This window comes from Mustela lutreola, chromosome 9, assembly GCF_030435805.1.
Source record: "Mustela lutreola isolate mMusLut2 chromosome 9, mMusLut2.pri, whole genome shotgun sequence".
Taxonomy (NCBI): domain Eukaryota; kingdom Metazoa; phylum Chordata; class Mammalia; order Carnivora; family Mustelidae; genus Mustela; species Mustela lutreola.
This window is the reverse complement of record NC_081298.1, coordinates 12,190,062-12,211,373: the sequence shown is the minus strand read 5'-3', so window position 1 is coordinate 12,211,373 and position 21,312 is coordinate 12,190,062. Positions and strand designations below refer to the sequence as shown.

Genomic DNA, 21,312 nt, shown 5'->3' with positions numbered 1-21,312 from the left:
CAGCCTGCATTCTGATTGGCCGGGAACCAGCCCACGTGCTGAGCAGAACTGCTCTCCGGCCCCATCCCAGACCCCGGTGGGTCCTTGCAGGCTGGAGCGGAGGGTAGTTCGGTGGCATCGCTCTGACCTACCCTGGCCCCTGGGTACAAGTATGACTGGGACCCCTGGCATGACACCCAGGAGGAGCCCAGCAATGCCTGGGAAAATAGTCCCATGTTCCACCATTGCAGTGAAAGGGAAGCTCAGAATGGAGAACGCAATAGAAAGACCATTCTTTGCCTGCACGCGAGAGCCACGAGCCCACGGTGCGACCTCAGGGAGTCCTCACCCATCTTCCCCTGCAGGAGGACTCATCTACTGCCCCCATTTTGGAGGAAGAAGCAGGTTCTGAGTGGTGACGTCACTGCAGGCGTCGCTGGCTCAGGGACTAGGACAGTATCGATGGGAACCGTCCCTGTCCCACTGCGGCCTTCAGAGCAGGAGCTCACTGCACCCGTGTCGCTGGCCGCCCCGGCCCACCGGAGGCAGCCCCCAAAGGAACCCTCCACAGATCAGGATCTTTGTATTATAAACTGACTTTTAATAATAATAAAAAAAAATCTATCATGAATTTAATGAGATCTGTACATTTTAAAGTAAACCAGTGCACAAGGTCCTTGTTCTTGGGGGCTCCTCTCCATCTCCCACCAGTAGGCTAAAGCAAGACTTTGTTTGTATCTGTGTCACCTGTGTCCAGCAACAAGCCCATCTCTTGCAACCTAGGCCACAGTGGCAAGAGAGGGAGGCCCAGGGGGCCAAGATGCTGGTGGGGCCTCAAGCCTCCGGGGCAGTGGGGAATCCATTCCCGACCTCAGCCACCAGACAAGTGTAGAAACCCTCCCCCTCCCCCCGCTACCTCAGCTAGGATGCTTCCCTGCTGGCACACAGAAGCTAGAGGGGGCAAACTGCTAAGGAGATCCCAGTGTGGGTCCCCGTGCCCAGGTGGTGACCAGGCGGGCTTCCTGTCTCTCTGGCCGGCTGAGAAGTCCCAAATGCCTGCACTGGGCTAACATCAAAACAGTAAGTTACAGAAGCCACCACCCCGTGTTTCCCAGGGGTCCTCCTCCTTGCAGGATAGACACCTGTGCGGGACACCTGTGGGCGGTTCAACCCCCTCCAGGCTCCAACCCTTGCAGCCCGAGGTCCAAAGAGAACAAAGTCATTCATGCGGACACTGACCAGCTGCTGGGGAATGGAGGTGGGTGGGAAAAGGAATCACAGTCAATACCTATAAGTGATACTGTAAGACCCTAATATTAAAAAAAAGATGAAATACATTTTTTGTATTTTCAATAATTTAGTTTTTCTCTCTTTTTTAGAAGTGGGAAGTCGTCACCACTACCTTATGTTGGTCCCCTGTTAGACAATATACCTTTCTCTGAAATTTAAAATGTCAAATATATAATCACACAACCCGGAGTTGGGGGAGAGGGATCTCGACAACACCAACAACATAAAAACCCCAAAATAAACCATAGAGATTTCACGCCATATAAATAAAGTCGGAGCAAATCTTGCGCCCAGGGCTGATGGCTTGAGTTCGATGGCGGTCATGTGGGAAGCTGGTGTGGCTTTTGAGTTTCCTCTTGGTGCCAGGGGCTGTGCCCTGTCCCTCGGTCTTTCCCGGCAGAGGCCCGGCTTTCCCGAGTCCACCAAGCGGGTTAGTACAGGGTTAGGGGTAAATGGGAAGCTAAGGTGAGAGGAGACATGTGTGTCGCCTGGAATGTGGACTTAGAAGGAAACCAGGGGTTTCAAAAGTGCAGGTTGAGCCATCCTGAGGCAGCTGGGTCCGCAGGCCTCCAGCTCCAGCGCCCATGACTTCTCCCCTGTGTCTCGGGGACTTGTGGGTAGGAGCCCAGGTCCTGGCCGCACCCATCAGCTAGCTCTGTGGGTCCCCAGCACCCCTCGGGCTTCTGGCAGAAGCGTGGGGAATGGGCCGGCCCAGAGCCAGTCGACCACCTCCTCCAAGAGTGGGGGCACCGCTTGTCCTCACAGGAGGGGACGGAGAAGGCTGGCGGGTCCCAGAGCAGGAAGAGGCCTCGGCCAGCTCTGGAGGGCAGCGCGGCCCCCTGGGCCTTCCGAAGCCCCGGCTCCAGAGGGCACAGCCGAGCACCAGGCAGCTGTATCAGCCCATTCAGAGGTCTCCGTCCACCGGTGGCTGGCAGAGGCGGTAGAGCCTGGCGGAAAGAGGGAGAGAGGATGAGGCACAGCCGGGCAGGCCATTGTTTTGAACACATAATCCCCACGCAGAAAACAAAACCCGAAAAGTATAAGAAGATCTATGTGAAATGCATCCAGGCTGCGCACGCCTTCCCCCGGCGGTCTGGCCCGCTCCGGCCTGGCGCTGGGTTTGCGAACACAGACACACCTGCACGAGCGTGTTTGGGCCTTCAGATACATGGGGGAGGGGGTATGGGTACACGACAGGGGACTGCAGTCTTCCACACTTAATGGCAGACCAGACCCAGCGCTCAGCCCCTGGAGTTTTTTTCATTTAACAGACCTTGGACACCTCTCCAGCACCCCAAGGACAGCCCCGGTTTCCCTAACGTCTACAGTGGCAAGGTTCTGAGCTTCATCTACAAGGAAAACGGAACCACTCATGGTTCTCAGGAGAGACTTGGCAGCTCTGCTGTCAGGAAAAGGATGGCACGGGGACCAGCTAAGGAGGCTGCTGTGGGGACAGGGGCAGGACAGAGGAGCAAGGCAGCCCAGTGGTAGGGAGCTCGGCCCCTGGGCTCCACAGTCTGCCAGGATCCCAGCTCTGCCATCTACTAGTTGTACGACCTAGGACAAGACACTTAACGTCTCTGTGCCTCAGTGTCCCCACCAGTCACCTGGAGAGAAGGCTCACAGGGTTGTTTGGTAAAGAAAGAAGAACGGTGCCTGGAGTGGTACTCGTCACTCCCCACAGTGGGCCCCATAAATGAGAGGTGAAGCCCCACAGGAACACCACAGGGGCTGCCTGGTGTGAGGCCGGGACTTTCATACCAAGCCCAGGCCCTGGCCTTTTGGGGGGCTGGGGGGGGGGGGCAGCAGCCACTCACCGCGGTGCACCCTGGGGCATCTGATCCTTGACTCGGAGGTTTTTGGCCAGAATCTCCACCCTGGGTCCCTGGGGAGAAAGAACCATGAGACCCAGAACCTGCTCCTACACCGAGTTCGGGGGCAAGCATGTGGGTGCGGGTGGGCGGGTGGAGTGTGAGGAGTAACCGGAGGCCCCAGAAGCTGAAACCTGGGACCCCAGCAGATCAGGAGAAGGTCCAAGCCTGGGCCTGGTGACCACCCAGACCACCCACGTGGCGCTCAGAACCCCCTGTGTCCCCAGCCCACGAGGCCCCGGAGAGTCCCCGGCAGGGGGGACCGCCTCACCTGCTTCCGCATGATGTCCGTGGCCTGCATGATGCACTTGGGCAGCAACCCGTGGCTCCGAGCCAAGATGGCCGCCTGCTCCAGGGAGACACTCAAGGTGCTCCTGCAGGGGTGGGCCGGGGGGGACCATCACTGCTGGGCGGGCCTCATGCCGCGCCCTGCCCTCTCCCCGGCCCCAGGCCCCAAGAACAGCCCCTCCTGCCCCTAGGTAACTGCTGGATGCGCCGCCCCCTCCCCGGCGTCTTCTCCCTGAGAGCACCCCGCACCACCCCTTTCCCTCTTGTCTACACCCCACACCTGCCCCTCCTTCCTCCCAGCAGCCGGCACCCTGCACACAGTAGGCATTTTACTGCTTTACTCTGGGCACCCCCTGATACGTCAGCACCACACGGCGGGAGCTTTCCTTAGCCTGTTTTGTTCTGATATTCCCAGTGGGACAGCTCGGGAGAGGTGCTGGGTAAGTATTTTTGTTGAAGGAATAAACGAAGTGACCGCCCTAATGCCTGCCAGCTTGCTAGCAAGGCTGGACACGGACCCATGTAATCAACCCTCCCATCTGTTCTAACAACTCTAGAACATGGGCTCTGCAGCCAGACCTCGTGGTTTCAAGTCTCAGCCACAGAATGACTCTGTGACCCTTGGGACGTCAGCAGCCTTGGTCTCCTTGACCTTGAGACAAGGGTAGACCGTTCCTAGGGCACTACTGACGGGGGCGGGGGGAGGGTAGGGGCCTGTTCTGTGTTTGGTAGGATGTTCTAGCAGCATCTCTGGCCTCTGACCACTAGATGCCAACAGGACCCTCTTCTCTTCATTGCGACCATCAGAAATACCTCCAGACATTGCCCAGGGTCCCCTGGGAGGCCAAAATGGCCCTGCACGGAAGCGCCTGGAAATGCCCACACACACTGACTGGCTTGCTATGAAGAGATGAGTCAATCCCTAAACAATGGTGCCTCATGCACAGTAAGCATTCTCAACAAGCATTTATTGAGCACCTGCTGTGTGCCAAGTGCTGTTCAGTGCCAGGGTAGGGCAGACAGAGAAAGAGAGCGAGTCCCTAGGCTCACAGAGCTGGCCGACACTGGGAGGTGACTGGGAATAAATGAACCCACGAGCCAAGCGCTTCATAGGTGGGGTGGCAGGGCGGCTGCGGAGGAACCGAGTAGGGCAGCCCGGTGGGGTGCGGAGAGGGTGTGGTGCTGAATCAGGAAGTCGGGAAGGCCAATCGGAGAAGGCTGACCCTCCACCAGGGGATCAGCAGCGGGGACAAAGGGCAGAGAGTGGGAGGGTGTCCAGTGGAACACAGAGGCCCCAGTGGAGTCCTGCCCCAGTGGAGAGGAGTGAGCGCATGCTGACCGGAGAGTCAAGCAGAACCACACCGCACACACTCTCACTGACACCAACCCCAGAGTCAGGGAGCCAGGCAGTTCCACAGGCCTCCTGGGACCTCCTACTCCCACAGTCCCACTTCCCCAAATGGAGGCCGAGGGAGGGCCCAGGCTGCGACTGGGCTCAACTGGCAGTGCCAGAACTAGGATTCAAACCCAGACTCCTGCCTCCCTGTCCTGGGCCCCAAAGCTCCCAGGAGCCCGTCCAGCCCGGTCCTGGCCCGACGTCACAGCAGCTCACCTCTGCATGCCCGTGCCACACATGGCGATCTGGCAAGCACCCAGGCGGTAGCAGAGCTCAGAGGAGATGGGGATGAGGCCGGCGCCCAAGCTCCCGCTGGCACCAGGCTTGGGGTGGACGAAGGACTTCATGAGGCGGCAGAGCTCGTCCAGGGCGTTGATGGGGCGTATCAGCTGCAAGGGGGGGCGCACACACACCGGACGTTCGGCGGAGGACCCCCCCCGGCCTTCCTCCCCCGTCCAGCCGTGTTGTTGCAGCTGTGCTCCTGGCTCACCTCTCCCGGGGCTACAGCCCAGTCAACCTTCCATAACCCACGCCCAAGGACCATCTGTAGCTCCCACTGGCCCGCAAGCTGGTATCCAGTGTTTACGCCGCATTTCAGACCTAACCTTCCACCTGCCCGGAGTGCACCCAGCGAAGCCTGAGAGAGGTGACCCCTCCTGTCCTCTCCAAACAGGACCTTCCCGGGAAGAACCACCCGCCCTGTACCCACCCCCAACCGGGCCTTCAGCTTTCCTCAATCCCCGTGCGGGCATTACATGGTGGTCGGCCAATTCTCTGTCATCTGATGATTCTGCCAAGCAGACTACAGACTTTCCGAGGCTGTGCCCACCGCTTCTCTGGGAGCCCCAGCCTCTAGTCCCGAGGCCGGTACCCCCAGAGCACTGTCAAATTCAAGACCTGCCTGAGCCTGGGAAAGGGTGGAGGGCCTGGAGCACGCGCGCCTGGAAAGCCACCTGTGCCACATGGGGATGAGGGCCCCCAACAGCCGGATCCCTCTGCTCCTCCAGAAAAGCGAGAAGCCCCCATTTCATTGGAAACCTTTTGATTTTCAAGTGTTGGTAACAAATCCCGATCAAACGAAAAGAACACCGCGTGGCCACATCTGGCGTAGACTGCTGCTTCGGAGGTAGGCTTGGGTGAATGGGGGGGAGCGGGAAGGCTCAGGTGCGTGGGCCCCGGCTGGGGGGAAACCATGGCAGGAATTCCAAAGCCGGTGGGGAAGAAGCTGGAATTCCTGACGGAGAAGGGGTTCTCCCAGGAGGGATATTCCTGGAGGAGGGACTCCACAGGCCTCAGGGGATTATCTGCCAGGATTCCGGCTGGGGGGGACCCCGGGCTCCCTTGGCTGCATCTGGACCCCAACAGCCCCCAGCTCCGTCCCAGCTCTGCGGCGCGAGTGGTGAGGGAAAGTGGGGCACACCTGGTCTATCTTCACCGCCGTGGTGCTGGCGTCCGTGGGCAGGTTGGACCGTTCCAGGTAAAATGCCCTGGAAGAGAAAGACGGGGTGAGGGTGTGATGGCTGCTGCCCTCTGCTCCTCCAGCCTAGCACTGCTCTCTCTGTCCACAGCCCCGAGTCCCCCAACAGTGGGAGGGGGAAGGGAGTCCCCTAGTCCTCAAATAGTGGGGGGGCAGGGGGTCCCCTAGTCCTCCAACAGTGGGGGGGTCCCCTAGTCCTCCAACAGCAGGAGGGGTGAGGGGGTACCTTAGTCCTCCGACAGTGGAAGAGGGGAGGTGTCCTCTAGGCCTCCAACAGGAGGGGGTCCCTAGTCCTCCAACAGCGGGAGGCAGAGGGGGTCCCCTAGTCCTCCAACAGTGGGAGAGGGGAGGGGGATGACAAGGGGACTCCTGGGTTACCCCCAGGTACTCCTCAAATGCCACCTCTCCCTGCCTGTCATCTGAATCAGCACCGAACCTCCCCACTATCTGTCCCCTTGTCCTAGTGGACCTTTCCTCTGAGCAGCACTTGTCACCACTGGACACGTTACAGTGCTCTTTGTCTATCGGCTTATTGCTCATTCCTCCTCCTCTGAAAATAGGGCTCAGCTCAATTTTTTCTGTAAAGGGTAGAACAGTAAATATTTAATGGACCAGACAGTCTCTATCAAGATGCTCTCAGCGGCTGCTATCGGTACCTGTGCAAGCAAACACGGCTCGGTGCTAATAAAGCTTTATTGACAAAGCAGGGCAACTGCCACTCTGGATCTGCATCCCATGAAGGAAAGGCTCTGCTTGGCCACTGCTGACTCCGGGGCAAGCACCCAGAACAGAGCCTGGCCCACAAAAGCTCTCATTTAGCGTGTGCTGAATAAAGGAAGGATGGATGAGGGAACGCTCTCGGAGGCAACATTTAAAATATGCCACAATTGGGGCGCCTGGGTGGCTCAGTCGTTAAGCATCTGCCTTCAGTTCAGGTCATGATCCCAGCATCCTGGGATCGAGCTCCATATCGGGCTCCTTGCTCAGCAGGAAATCTGCTTCTCCCTCTGCCTGCTGCTTTCCCCTGCTTGTGTTCCCTCTTTCACGATCTCTCTGCCATAAATAAATAAAATCTTTAAAAAAAATTAAAACATTCCACAAAGGGCACAGGACGGATTGATGGCATTGATCAATTCAGGGAGACACCAGTTTTAAAAATACAGCTGGATATTTTCCAAAATATCCACAATATTTGGATATTTTCCAGATAATGAATATTTTCCAAACTAATGAAGGCACCATTCTCCCATTTCCAAATGGTAAAGCCAGACCCCCAAACAGTAAAGCCCTTACACACCCCAAAACCCTGATCTGAGTTGCAGCCTCCCTTCTCCACGGGGTAAGAAGGCGGGGCAGGGGTAGGAAGGGGCTGGGCTGAGGGCGGGGAGTGGGAGCTGCCTTCCTGGGCCTGAGGCTTCCTTCTGGCAGAGGTGGTCCCTGCTCCCCACTTCTCTCTGGAGATCCTCTTCTGAGCAGGGCCAAGGCCCTGGGGACCACCCTCCGTTCCTCCCTAACCCCCCAGGATCAAGAATCCCAGAGCCCCTGGCCCAGGTCCCTCCCCCACACTGAACCAAACAGGCAGCTCCTCTCAATTAGAAAAATCTGCTTTGGAGCCAAACAGAGCCAGTTCAAAGCTCAGCTCAGCCACCAACTCCCTGTGGGACCCTGGGCCAGCTCGGTATGCCCTCGGGGCCTCAGTTTTCTCATCTGCGAAGTGGGTCCGAACGGCCTCCTACGACCACTGGAAGGATGTGAAGAGGCTGTGTACACAGAAGGGCTGGCACAGAGCAGGTGCTTAAGGAAAGGCCACTCCCACACATGCTAACGTCCGCCCTGCCATGGCCGTGTCCACACTCCCGTCCCCAACACATAGCCTGGGCAGCTACCTGAGTTTGCGGTAATACTGCTGAACCTTCTCCAGGGACTGGGCGTTGATCTCCTGCTGCAAATCTTCCGCAGCCTGACTGCCTGGAGGAGGCGGGCCCTCCACATTCTCCAGCGCTGTGAGGGAAGACGGGGGAGGGCAGGTGTTTGGGTCCCAGTGTGCTCAGAGGCGTTGGCCATGCCGGTGGGCCCCACTGGGCGCCCCCCAGCTCACCTCTGGTGAAGAGTACGGTGTGCAGCCTCAGGCTGGCTCCGCCCTCCAGGCGGGAGGGCAGCTTGGAGAAGTGGTAACTGTCGAGGTAGAAGACGACCCTCAGCGCCTGCCGACTGCCCTCAATGTGGTAGAAGACGCTGGTGTCTGTGGGAGGACAAGGCAGGGCGGGGGGCTCACCACCTAGGCCAGAAGGGAGCCCTGCCCCCCGTCACCAGGGCAGCTTCACCCCTGCCTTCAGACCCCCAGATGGCATTCCGGGGCCTCCCTGTTCTCACCCCCTCAAAGGAGCAGCCTCAGAATCCCCCCCTGCCTTCAGAGAGGCATCCCAGGACTTCCCCGTCTGCCCACCCCAGAGCACTAGTCAGCCTTCCCCGTCTTCCCACCCGCCAGGGCTAGCCTCGGACAGCCCCGGCCTCCCGCACTCAGAGAGCAGCCTCTGACTTTTCACCTCCTTCCGTAGGTCCTAGTTTCCACCACTTCATTCTTGGACCCGGCGCCAATTCTGCCCCACCAGGCAGTCATGCCTTCAGGGCATCACCACGTTCCTTGTACCCCTCACCTGGTAGCCGAGGGCCTCTACCTGGCAAAATCTGTCCTTGAATAGGACCCGCAGCTTATTTACACCCGTACAGGAGAGCCTGCAGCAGGGGTGGCGAAACTACGGCACGCGCACCCCATCCTGCACCCACAGCAAAAACCACTAACCAGTCAATAGCTGCCCCTGAGCCCACATCTATCTACAGCCAGGCAGCCGGTTCCAGCTGGTACCCGAGAAGACACCTGTTGTCCCTCTAGACTCTAGTCAGTGCATTCTGAACAGATGGTGTTACCCCCAAGGAGGTGGACATTGGTTCATGGATGGACGGATGGATGGATGGATGGATAAGTAGATGGGATGGATGGATGCATGGACAGATGGACGGATGGACGGACAGGTGGATGGGATGGATGGACAGATGGATGGATGGATGGACAGACGGATGGATGGACAGGTGGATGGGATGGATGGATGGATGGATGGACGGACGGATGGACAGACGGACTGGTGGACAGGTGGGTGGATGGATAGGTAGATGGGATGGATGGATGCATGGACAGATGGACGGACAGGTGGATGGGATGGATGGACAGATGGATGGATGGATGGATGGATGGACAGACGGACTGGTGGACAGGTGGGTGGATGGATAGGTAGATGGGATGGATGGATGCATGGACAGATGGACGGGTGGACGGACAGGTGGATGGGATGGATGGACAGATGGATGGATGGATGGATGGATGGATGGACGGATGTATAGACGGACTGGTGGACAGGTGGGTGAATGGATAGGTAGATGGGATGGATGGATGCATGGACAGATGGACGGATGGACGGACAGGTGGATGGGATGGATGGACAGATGGATGGATGGATGGATGGATGGACGGACAGACAGACTGGTGGACAGGTGGGTGGATGGATAGGTAGATGGGATGGATGGATGCATGGACGGACAGACAGATGGACAGGTGGATGGGATGTATGGATGGACGGACAGATGGACGGGCGGAACGGACGGACTGGTGGATGGGTGGATAGGTGGATGGATGGGTGGATGGATGGGTGGATGGGTGGATAGACGGATGGATAGATGGAGAAAGAGATGAGATGGACAGGTGGATGGATGGATGAATAGGTAAGTAGACAGGATGGATGGACGGATGGAGGAATGGACGGATGGATGGATGGGGGTTGGACAGGTGAAAGAGTAGGTGGGGGGGAGGGAGGAGGAGAGGAAGAAAATTATGGTATAAACCCTTAGGAAGTCTTCACAAGTCTTCACTCCAAAGAAAGGCTTCTCGTAGAATTTTAATAAGAATTGGGTATTGGCTCTTATTGCCTTCTAAGAGTTGTTGGAGATGGCTGTGTTTATACAAAAAGAATCTCTCTTTTCCCTACTTGCTCCAAGGTTCAGCCTTGAGACTCATGTTGGGAGCAAGAGGTCTGAAAGTGCTAGATCCCAATTTAACCTTGGACACCCTGGTGGCAGGGTGGCCCCAAAGCAAGTCCCCTCCATCCGAGAACACCACCTCTCATGGTCGGGGTGGTAAGAATCACTCACTGGCCACGTAGTTCTCATCCAGCTGCTTAAAGGAAAAGGTGACATTGTCCAGCTCTGACAGGGTCACCCAGATGTCCTCCAGCATGGTCCGTTCCTCCTTCTGCAGGAGGGAGACAGGGTGGAAGAGCTTCAGATGCCGTCCCTACCCGGGGATTTCACTTAAAGATGCTGTGATTCGACCCCAGGTAACACACCAGGCTGTGGGCCTACCAGGCACAAGGTCCTGTGCTGGGCTGCCCAGGGCTGGATATGAAATCACATTTGCTCCTGGATCATGTTGTGCCTCCCAAGGTCAGAACCCATCTCTGTTCCAATGTGCACTGACCCTTCTTAGCCATTTCAAACCCAACACACCCAACAAAAGTCCCCATTTCCCCTCTCACGCACCTCCAGCAGCAAAGTGCACCAGCACTGGCCCAGGTGCCTAAGACCTAACCCTTTAAGGACTCCTCAGCATCTCCGTCCCCTCACCTCTGTCCCCTCATGGGGATGTACAGACCATCCCCAGGTCCTGCCGGCCCCGCCACCAAAACCTTCCCCTGACCCACCCACTTCCCCCACCCTCCTCAGCTCCCCAACTACAAGGACCACACCTGCCTCTCTGTAGGTCTCCTTCTGCTACCCTTGCCCTGAGCAAAGGGCAGACAGGGACAACCCTGGAGAGGCAGGGAGAGCAGGGAAGCTGAGGGTTTACCAGGCCTAGGTTCCCCTGTGACTACGAGTTATCTTCCGAAAATTTAATTTGAACTCTATCTCCCACCTGCCTCAAAGCCTCTGAGTCCTCCCTCTGTTTCTAGAACAGTCCCAAGCCCTACAGACGTGGCTAACCTGATCCCCAAATCCCCCCAGCCTGCTAGTCTCTGGCCACACTGGCCTCTGCTCAGAGCCTTCGCACATGCTGTTCCCTTTGCCCAGCACACAATCTTCCTCAGACCATTCACCACACCAGCTGTGTGCTACCCAGGTTTTAGTTCAAATGTCCCCTCCTCAGAGAAGCGGGCTCTGACCACTGAGCTCGAAGATACTCAGCCCCATTCCATCTTCTGCAGAACTCCCCTTCTTTCCATCCCCACTGCTTCCAACTATCCCCTCTGCTCAGGCCGCTTCTTCTCCCCACTCCCAACCCCTGCTAGAAAGTGAGCTTCAGACCCATAACTCCCAGCTCAAAGCCTGGCACACCGGGGCAGCTGATGAAATGATGCACCAGGTCCCGGGTCCTCATCTGGGAAGAGCGCAGTGAGAGCTGAGTGTTCCAGCGGCCTTTCCCAGAAACCAAATGAAGCCCAGATCTCCTGCCTGGCAGACAGCCACAGTCAACACTGGCCAGCAGAGGGCGCGCCACGGCCACACTTCCCCATCTGGCCAGCAGCCTGGGGCTTCCAGCTTGGCCTGGGACAATGTCTAGGAGGCTCAGAGCCGCAGAGGTGGGGGGAGCTCCAGCAACCGGCACACGGGGTGGATATGGACGAGCAAAGAGCATAGAGCAAGGTCCACTGTGTTCTGCACTTCTGGGGGACGTCAGCTCTGGGCACCAGCGCCCCCAGTGGCTGAGGCCTTGGCTCTGCCTCCCTAGGGCTGACAGAGGAACCCACCCGATTCTGAGCCCTGAGAGTAGATGGACAGGGCAGTCAGAGATAAAAGAGGAGATGCAGAGAAAGCAGGGCACCCAGGGGTTACCCAGGGAGAGTCAGACTCCCAGGGTTCCAACCTGAGTCCCTGGGCCTCAGGGTTCTCATCCTTAAAATGTGGGCTGGAAGGGACCCATCTTGGGGCTACGGAGAGGATTAAATGAGATGCTATTTGCCTGATTACTGCCGAAGTCTGCTCTCCCAACCTCCCAGCGCCCCCTTGCTCTTCAGTAGTCTCAACCCCAACCAGCAACACGGGTGACTGGTTCAGTGGAGAAGTCAGACCCTGTTCCCTCCTCTACTCAAAACCTTCCCAGGGCTTACCACCACACAGAGTAACAGCCAACGCCCCTACCAAGCCTGCAAGACCCTGCACAATGTGAACCCTCCCCTGGTTCACTCTGCTCCAGCCACATGGGGTACCTTGTTTCTCAGACATGCAGGCTCCTGCCTCAGGGCCTTTGCACCTGCTGTGCTGTCTGCCTGGAAAGTTCCTCCCCAATATCCTCATGGCTCCCTCCCTCCCTTCCTTCAGTTCTTCAGTCAGATGCCAACCTCTCAGTGAGGGCTTCGTTGGCCACCTTATCAAAACTTTCAGTGGCTGCCACCTCAGACACTCTCACCTGCTTCCCTCCTTAGCTTTTCTCTCCTTAGCCTTCCTCGCTATATATGAGGGTTCCTCAAAAGGGGCCCTGTTGACATTTGGGGCCAGAGAACAATCTGTTGGGGAAGGGCACCCTGGACCCTGTAGAATGTTAGCAGCAACCTCAACCTCATTCACCAACCACCAGCAGCATCCACCTCTGCCCTCAGCTGTGACCATCTCAAATATATCCAGACATCATGACGTGTCTCCTCAGAGATAAAACTGCCCTGGCAGAGAACCACTGGTCTATACCATCGATTTTCCTTATTTACACGTGTCCCTCCCCCTACACACACACACACACACACACACACACACACACACACACACACACGGATAGAAGATTCCTGACTACAAGGACACTGTTCTGTTCACCATGGGATCCCCGTGCCTATAATGATGGCATACAGTCAGTGCTCAATAAATGCTGACTGAATGACGAGGTGTGTGTGAGCCTGAGTGAGCAACCACGGGCCGTCCCCTACCCTGTCCCGGGGAGGCGCCTCCTGGCCCCCTCACTCACCACGGCAGCTGGCGACAGCAGGGACTGGCAGTGCAGAAGGACGCCGGTGGCCGCCACCTGCTCCAGCCACTTGCGGCTGGCATCCCGGCTGCTGTCCTCGTACTCGCCGTTGTTGTTGTAGCGGAAGCTGAGGGCCGCCAGCAGCTGCTCGGAGAAGGTGCACACGGCGGCCACCAGGGCCTGGCAGAAGACGGCGTCCCGCCGCAGCTGCAGCTCGGTGTCTGGAGGGAGGCCGGGGACAGGCCCTGCTGGGCTGGGCGCTCTGGTGCCAGCCGCGGGCTCCCCCATCCCAAAGCCCGGAGCCCCCAAAGCCCGGGGCCCCTGAAACCAACCTCCCACCAGACCCTCGGAGGCCGTCTGGCCAGAAGTTAATTAAGCCCAGCCAACCAAAGCCAAGTTCACAAAATCCAATTCTCTGAAAACAAGCCAATTTGCCAACAGACTTAATTCTCTCAATGATCCATCTGCCTATTCAAAAAACAACAACAAAAACTTTTTCATTCTCCCAAGGCTTTCCCAAAACCCTTCCCCTCAGCTGTTCCTCCATGTGTTATGGGATTTCTTGGCCTTGATGGGGGATGACAAGGACACCAAGCATGTCTGCCAAGCTCCGTGCACGCTACCATTTTCTCTGTTTCTGAGAAGTCCACCTTCGTCCTTCCGGCCCCCTGCCACCGCCCAGGCCCCGCCAATTTCCCTGGCCCTGCTCTAGACGTGGTTTGCAGAACTGGCCAATTTCAATCAATCCATTGTACACGGTCCCAATCTTCTGGGAAAGATTACTTTTGATACTGGCTTCTGCCAACTGGTTTTCAGTGTCTGATGTTGAACTAGATCCTATTTTAGCTGCCCTCCTCAGAAGGGAGGGACAGAGAACACCTTCAACCCCCCCCCCCCCCCCGCCTCCAGCCCACCATTGGCCCTTTCTTCTTCCCCTGTCTGCTGGGCAGGGAGTCCCAGGCCAGAGCTGAGGACACCACAGGCAAGGAGCCTCCCTCCTCATCACCCTCTTTCCTGTGCCTCCATCAAGATCCACCCAGGCCCAGGAGATGGCAAGAGCCAGGGCTCTTGGCCCCAGGGTCCTAAGACTTGTTCCCTGGAGACAAGAGGAAGAAATGAGATCTAAATGGTTCTTAGAGGGCCAGAGACCGTGATGTTACCTTCCCCATGCGGGCCCCAATGACCATGGGAAAGTTGACCTTGGCTGGCAGAAGAGGTCTCCCTGGACTGCAATCAAGAAAGCCCCAGCCAGGACAGCCTCTCCTGGACACACTGGTATGTGCCAATCACAGACACTGCCCCATCAAAGGCCTCACCTGTGCATTTCAGCAAGGCCAGGAGCAGCTGGTTCTTCCCATCTGGAAGGAGAAGGCAGAGAAAAGACAGGCTGAGAGGAGTCTGCAGAAGGGGCGGTACGGGAGCTCCTCGGTGGCTCAGTCGGCTGAGCGTCAGCCTTCGGCTCAGGTCATGATCTTGGGGTCCTGGGATCCAGCCCCACGTCAAGCTCCCTGCTCAGTGGAGAGTCTGCTTCTCTCTCTGCCCCTCCTCCCCAGCTGTGATCTGTCTCTGTCTCTAATAAATAAATAGAATCTTTAAAAAAAAAAAAAAAAAGTGGGGGTACCATGTAGCTGGGCGCTCCCCATGGCTCAGGCGCTCGGAACCCCCCACAGCAAAGTGCCCCCTTCCCCCAGCACACACCTGCTGTGCTAAGGAAGCTTCCGTTGAATACCGGATGAATTCTAGGAACCCCAGACATCCATGCAACGGAACCCCAAGTGTTTCCATGTGCCCACCAAAGAGACTGAAGCCGGCCCCTCCGACTTGTGGGCCAGAGCCCAGGCGTGGGCGCACACTCACACGTGGACATATGCACAGGCATGTCCTCGGGTCCTTGTACACATCCCACATAGCCACGGCCTGGCACACCCGTGGACAAAGCCCAGACCTTCCAGAGACGGGCCTCACATCCTCTCTTTCCTGCAGAAAGAGACTCTTGGGCCCAGTAGGGGCTCACGAGGAAACCCAGACAGGCCTTCGGAGTCAGCCTCTTGGAACCTTGCTGTCCTGGAGAGACCCGAGGCGCAGGCTGGCATGGGAGTAACAGCCACTGTTACTACCGCGGGGCACCCACTTCCTGACGGCTTCCCGTGTGCCACACCGTCGTGGCACATGGGACTGAGGCGGCCCGATGAACCCATTTTACATGTGAAGGTGTGGAGGCAGAGAGAGATCAAAGAACCTGCCGAAACCAAGCAGCCCGGCGTGGGAGAGCTGAGACTCAGTGATCCGGCTGCAGAATCCGTGCTCTTAACTGACTGTAGTTTGGAAAACGGGATGGCTCGGGGCCAACACAGACTTCCAAATCAGAGGCTGCTCTTCCCAGGGCGGGCGGCCATGAGGCCTAGCACATGACCTGCTGGCCTGGGGCTTCTCCAACCCAGGAGGCCCAGGCTCAAACACCGCCAAGGACCCAAGAGGTCACATCAGAAGTCTGAGGCACACAGCAGGCGGCAGGGAGGCCTGGGGAGTGGGGGTATCCGGACAGCACCCTCGGCCCCCCTCTCTAGCCGGATGTGAATGTGGGACTGCAGGCCTATTACCTGCCAGATCTTCTGACTGTTCGAGAGCAGTCGGAAAGTGACTTTTTTTTTTTTTTTTTTTTTTTTTGAGAAAGAGAGAGCATGTGAGTGGTTGGGGGCAGGGAGAGAGAGAATCCCAAGCAGGCTCCATGCTCAGCAGGGAGCCCTATGCAGGACTCAATCTCATGACCCTGAGATCACGACCTAAGCCGAAGCCAAGAGCCAGATGCTTAACTGACTAAGTCACCCCTAGAAATCTAGATTTTTATATGACTTCTTGGATTATAAATACTGGCAGTGGATTCACATTTAATGCTACAGTATCCAAACCTACCTGTGGGCCCCCAGCCCACAGGTATTATAACAAATAAAAGGAATTGAATTAAATCCATCATTTCGGAGCCAGAGAAGGAAAAACCAGTTCAGCCTTCTCAGCCTCCTGCCTGCAAGGAAGCCCCAGGCACCCAGGATCGGCAGCTCCCAGGCCAATCAAGGCCCAGGGCCATGCCCAGGGCAAGATGCTCAGCTGAGAAAGGGGCACCCGCTCTCCTTGTTCTCCTGGGCATGGACCGACATGGGACATGAGACAGACCCATTCCTGATCTTTCTACATCCCACGTCAAGAACCGAAGGCCACAGAACATCCTTCCCTGACCAACTCACCTTCCACGTATCTCTGAATGTTGTCCACCAGGGTCTTGATGGAGTTGGGAAGGTTCCAAGGGTCCTCCTGGATGCTGATCTGGATCAAGCTCCGGCCACGGATTGTACACTCTTCTTTCTGTTTGAACTCTGGGGCAGGAAAGTGAGAGAGGTAGCTTTGAAGAATGATGGCACAAATGCCTCTAGCCCATCACCAGATTCCAAAGCTCAGGATCCTAGATCAAGAATGCTGGCAGGGGGTGTCTGGGTGGCTCAGTGGGTTGGCTTAGGTCATGATCACAAGGTCCTGGGATCAAGCCCCGCATTGGGCTCTCTGCTCAGCAGGGAGCCTGCTTCCTCCTCTCTCTCTGCCTGCCTCTCTGCCTACTTGTGATCTCTCTGTCAAATAAATGAATATCTTTAAGAGAAAAAAAAAAAAAAAGGATGCTAGCAGGACTCTTTAGAATTAACTGGTCCATGGAAGGCAAACCCATGGGAAGTAAGCTACTGATTCACAGTACCGCACTCGTGGCAGACATCACTAAAAAATCTCCACATTCCTTCCCTCTAGTCTGAGCCTGCAGCTTCTCAGTTATAACCAACCCAGTGCAGACATCACAAATCAATCACCACATCCTTTTCTCCCAAGCCTGGATGTGGTCATGGAAAAATTCTCAGGTACTACCTCCTCACCGCCACAATCAAGCTAGCGCATACATTTTCCCTATATAGAGAGGGAAGTCTTGGCACAGAACCTTGCCTAAAGTCACACAGCTGGGTAATGACAGAGACGGGATTTGAACCTGGCCCCAGCAGGACCATTCAAAGGCCAGGTCCCTGTCCTTTTCCTCTTTCTTCCTATGAGGTCTCAGGTTTCTGAGATATCTGTGGTTTTTCTGAGTTTGACCTTTCTGCTTGTTGAGGCCCATCCCTGGGAGAGATGACCATGAGACAACAGGAGGGACAGAGGACCTATGACACTCCCACGCCTCACCACTTCCCACCCTTATTTAAGGAGCAACTCTTGCACTCAACCAAGAGCTCCTTGAGATCGGAGCAGTATCACATCCATCTTGGGGTCCCAAGCACCCAGCACAAGGCCTGGCATGAGCTGGTTCCTGGGAATTACTGGATGGATAGATGCATGGATGATGGATGGATGGATGGATGGACAGTGGATGGGTGGGGGTGGGTGGGCATGTAGACAAGATGGTGGACAGATGGATGGGTAGATGGTAGGCAGGTGGGCATGTGAATGAGTGGGTGGATGGGCAGATGAATGGATGGACAGTGGAGTGGAGGGGTGGTGGGTGATGGGTAGGCGTGTGGATGAGTGGTGGGTGAGTGGGTGTGTATACAGGTAGGTAGACGGACGGACACATGGCGTGTGAGTGGGCGGACAGGCACACGGATGAGTTGGTAGATGGATGGTGGGTGGGTGCGTGGGTGGTTGGGTGGGCATGCAGATAAGTCAGTGGATAGACGGATGAATGAAGGGACAGGGGATAGGTGGTAAGTGGGTGGGTTAGTATGTGGATAAGTAAGTACGAGTGGGTGGATGGTGGGCAGGTGGATGGATGGTGGGTGGGTGCGTGGGTCGATGGGGGCATGTGGATGAGGCAGTGGATGGATGGACAGTGGATGGGTGGCTGATGTATGGTATGTGGACGAGTGGGTGGGCGAGTACACCGACGACAGGTGGTTGGGCAAATGGGAGAAAAGGCTGGTGAGAAGACACAAATGTCATTCTCTTTCTCTCCGTCGTTTCAAGAATCAAGGCTCGATCTGGTGCCGGTAAATCCGTAAGGCTTCTTTAACTCACTGATCCCTCTCAGGAAAGCACAAAGAGCTCTGGGCGGGCCCACAGCATACCTAATGACAGTATAATGACCTTTTTTTGTGGATGCTTCCAGTGGATTTAGCATCGTGGTAATCATGACTTCCTAGGAGGTTATGCTGGTTTTCCTCATACACAGGGAAGTTAAAGTAGCTCTTTTCAAGATTAAATTTTTAAAAGGGAAATATTCTCACGAAAAGTTACGTCAATGCTAACAAAGACAGCAAATGAATTTGGTTTTAAAAAAACATGAAGATGGAGGTAGGATCTGTGAGTGCAGCTAAGATGACAAAGGAGGGAAAGTGGGAATTTAGCAAGCTGCTCTGGTCCTTCCCTCATGTTACAAACACACAGACAAAGGCCCCAGAAAGGCTCAGGACCAGTCCAGGGGTCTGCAAACTGTTTTGGAAAGAGCCTCAGAGGAGCTGGTTTAGGCTCTGCAGGCATGTGGTCTGTTACAAATAGTTTCTGTCTTTATTTTTACAACTCTTCATTAAAAAAAAAAAAAAAAAAAAAAATCACTCTCAGCTCCTGAGAATAAAACAAGCTACAGGTGGATATCGCCCAGGAGCTGAACTTGAGCTTGCTGACCCCAGGACTAGCCCACAGCCAGGGGGCAGGAGAGGGACAAAGCTGGGATTATGACCCAGGTGTCCTGCCCCATCCGGCACGCATTCCCCATGGCAGGCTGTCTCCCTGCTGGGGGCGAGACGCCATTCCCAGCCTCGGGACTCCTGTCCGCTCACCTTGTAGGCTGTGGTCCATGGGGAAATGCTTGGTCTCTTCAAAAGCCCTGCTCATGACTGGCCCCTTGAGGAGTGCGTGGATGGAGTCCACCTGGGCAGCAGGAAGCTCCAAGTTAGTCTGGCCCCTTCAGCCCTCCAGGGGACGCAACCCACAGCCCCTACCCCAGCTCCTGGCTCTTCTGTTCTCACCAGGGGTGATGGGAGGACCCCGAGGTCAGGCTGGGGGTGGGGACAAAGGTCCTACCTGGTTAAAGAGATGCTCCAGGCAACCGTGAAGCTTGTCCTGCTTGTCTGACGGGATCCGCATGTCACAGGGCAGCTCATCCCCTGGAAAAAGGAAGAAGCCATGGCCACCAACTATCCCTGCCCCATTCATCCACATCTTCCCAACCTCGGCCAAGAAGGCGGTATAGGAACAGAGTTCCAAAGCCCCAGGCATATCTGGAGTCAGAAGACTCAGATCCTGGCTGTGTGACACTGGGCAGATCACCTGCCCAAACTGAGCCTCAGTTTCTTCATCTGCAAAACAGACCCCAGGAACTAGAGCATTACACAATGTCAAGTCATTGTCATTATTCCATTCTGCAAATGAGGAGCCAGACGGCCAGAGAAAAAGAAGCTGGATGTCAAGTCTCCAGATTCATCTCCCAGCTGTTTGAGTTAAATCACCTCCCACACATAAGCTCCTGCCTAAAATCTCCCCAGGGACACTTTATGTGGCTAAACATCTTACATGATGAAACATTTATCTGAAGTTTAGCAATATCGTCAATTATACTCCAGCTTCTTTTTCTTCTGTCAAACTGAAGTATAATTACAATTAAATCTGTAGGCACGGACTAGCTCGGGAAGAGGCCAGAAGGCAGCAGGGACAGTGGGAGCTGGGGAACCCACGGCCGGGTGACCAGGACGGGAGAGAGGCTTGTCATTGCCCGCCCTCTCATGCCTTCTGAAATGGGAACCGTGTGGATGTATGACCTAAGCACAAAATAAATTTTTTTAAAGGCTGTAATCAATGAAACTAAAATAAAAACAAATTTCAGCCCTTCAGGGAAAGCTGCAAGTGCAGTCTAGTCTCATTTATAAGCGATTGTTTCTGTCTATGTGTCCAGCGGGCCATCCACCCACACGTCCATCTGTGCAGAAATACGCGCTCACCAGTCATCTCCAAATACCACCCCCGCGGTCACTTCTAGGGGACGGGGTGACACTCTGACTTCTTCTTCTGACTTCTTCTGCTCTTTTCTGGGTCATCAGAAATGTTGGTTTGAGCATGCGTCATTTTTACAGAGAGCGTCAGGTCACCCTACTGGAGTGACATCACTGTCCGACACCCCCGTCTGTCAGCGCATCTGTCCCTACTGTTCCGGGTCTGGGACATTCATGGAGAACATGGGCTCCACAAGCACCAGGACCTTCGTCTCTCCCTTCACGGCTGAGGTCCTAGCACACAGTGGGTGCTCCAAAAACAGCTGTTGACTACGTGATTGAAAGGGAATATGCCACCACTCTACGCGAAGTAATAGAATAAAAGCGAAATAAGCAAAACAGAATCCCGGTGCGGGGAGGCGGCTCTCCGGGAGCACGAGCCGCTGCACTCACCAGACCCCATCTCGTCACTGCCCAGGTAGGAGCTGTTACTTCTCACGCTGGTGTACGACAGGACCGAGTCCCGGTTACTGTTACACTCACTGCAAAGGGGCAGAGAGGAAGGGATGTGTCACCCTCCGGGGCACACCTTCAGGTCCCAGCTCCCAGATCCCACATTCTCCTGGCCCCCTGACCCCCAGTGCCAGAGACAGGGAGGGCTGTCTGGGTGGGTAAGCTCAGAAAGGACAGGGGATCAAATCTCACAGTTCTTCCCTTCACCTTTTTGACAATTAAGGGAAAAATCGCAGGACCCCAAAATGTAAGAATGGAACTCTCAGACTAGGGACAGGAGGCCCCAAGGACACCGAGCACCCAGTTAGCCCGAGCATCCCAATGTGTTAACACCAAGCCAGAAACACTGACCAGCGGCTCCGGTGAAGACAGAAAGAAAATGAAAAGGCTGGACTGGGGCGAAGGGTTTTCTCGTCCCATGTGGCCAGTTCTGTTTTCTGACGCACCCCGTAAGATTCTATTTTATTCACGATGGTCGAGCGTTACATAACCTTTCGCTGGAGACCACAAGGCTTGTTTACTCGAGGCAAGAAATTCGATTTACC

General features: G+C 55.9%; 1 protein-coding gene across 1 annotated transcript in view; it reads right to left on the bottom strand.

The window, feature by feature from the left end:
- Window positions 1-559: 559 nt before the first annotated feature.
- PREX1 (phosphatidylinositol-3,4,5-trisphosphate dependent Rac exchange factor 1) overlaps window positions 560-21,312 on the bottom strand; it is a 176,636-nt gene continuing 155,883 nt past the window's right edge. The window contains exons 27-40 of the mRNA XM_059132900.1: window positions 20,708-20,796; window positions 19,350-19,432; window positions 19,106-19,196; window positions 16,544-16,672; window positions 14,618-14,659; window positions 13,302-13,522; window positions 10,505-10,604; window positions 8,400-8,543; window positions 8,188-8,302; window positions 6,245-6,311; window positions 5,041-5,213; window positions 3,412-3,514; window positions 3,087-3,154; window positions 560-2,216 (exon numbers count right to left, since the gene is read on the bottom strand). Of these exons, the coding sequence (XP_058988883.1) occupies window positions 2,174-2,216; window positions 3,087-3,154; window positions 3,412-3,514; window positions 5,041-5,213; window positions 6,245-6,311; window positions 8,188-8,302; window positions 8,400-8,543; window positions 10,505-10,604; window positions 13,302-13,522; window positions 14,618-14,659; window positions 16,544-16,672; window positions 19,106-19,196; window positions 19,350-19,432; window positions 20,708-20,796 (1,468 nt within the window). The 3' untranslated portion in view covers window positions 560-2,173. The remainder of the gene's footprint in view (window positions 2,217-3,086; window positions 3,155-3,411; window positions 3,515-5,040; window positions 5,214-6,244; window positions 6,312-8,187; window positions 8,303-8,399; window positions 8,544-10,504; window positions 10,605-13,301; window positions 13,523-14,617; window positions 14,660-16,543; window positions 16,673-19,105; window positions 19,197-19,349; window positions 19,433-20,707; window positions 20,797-21,312) is intronic.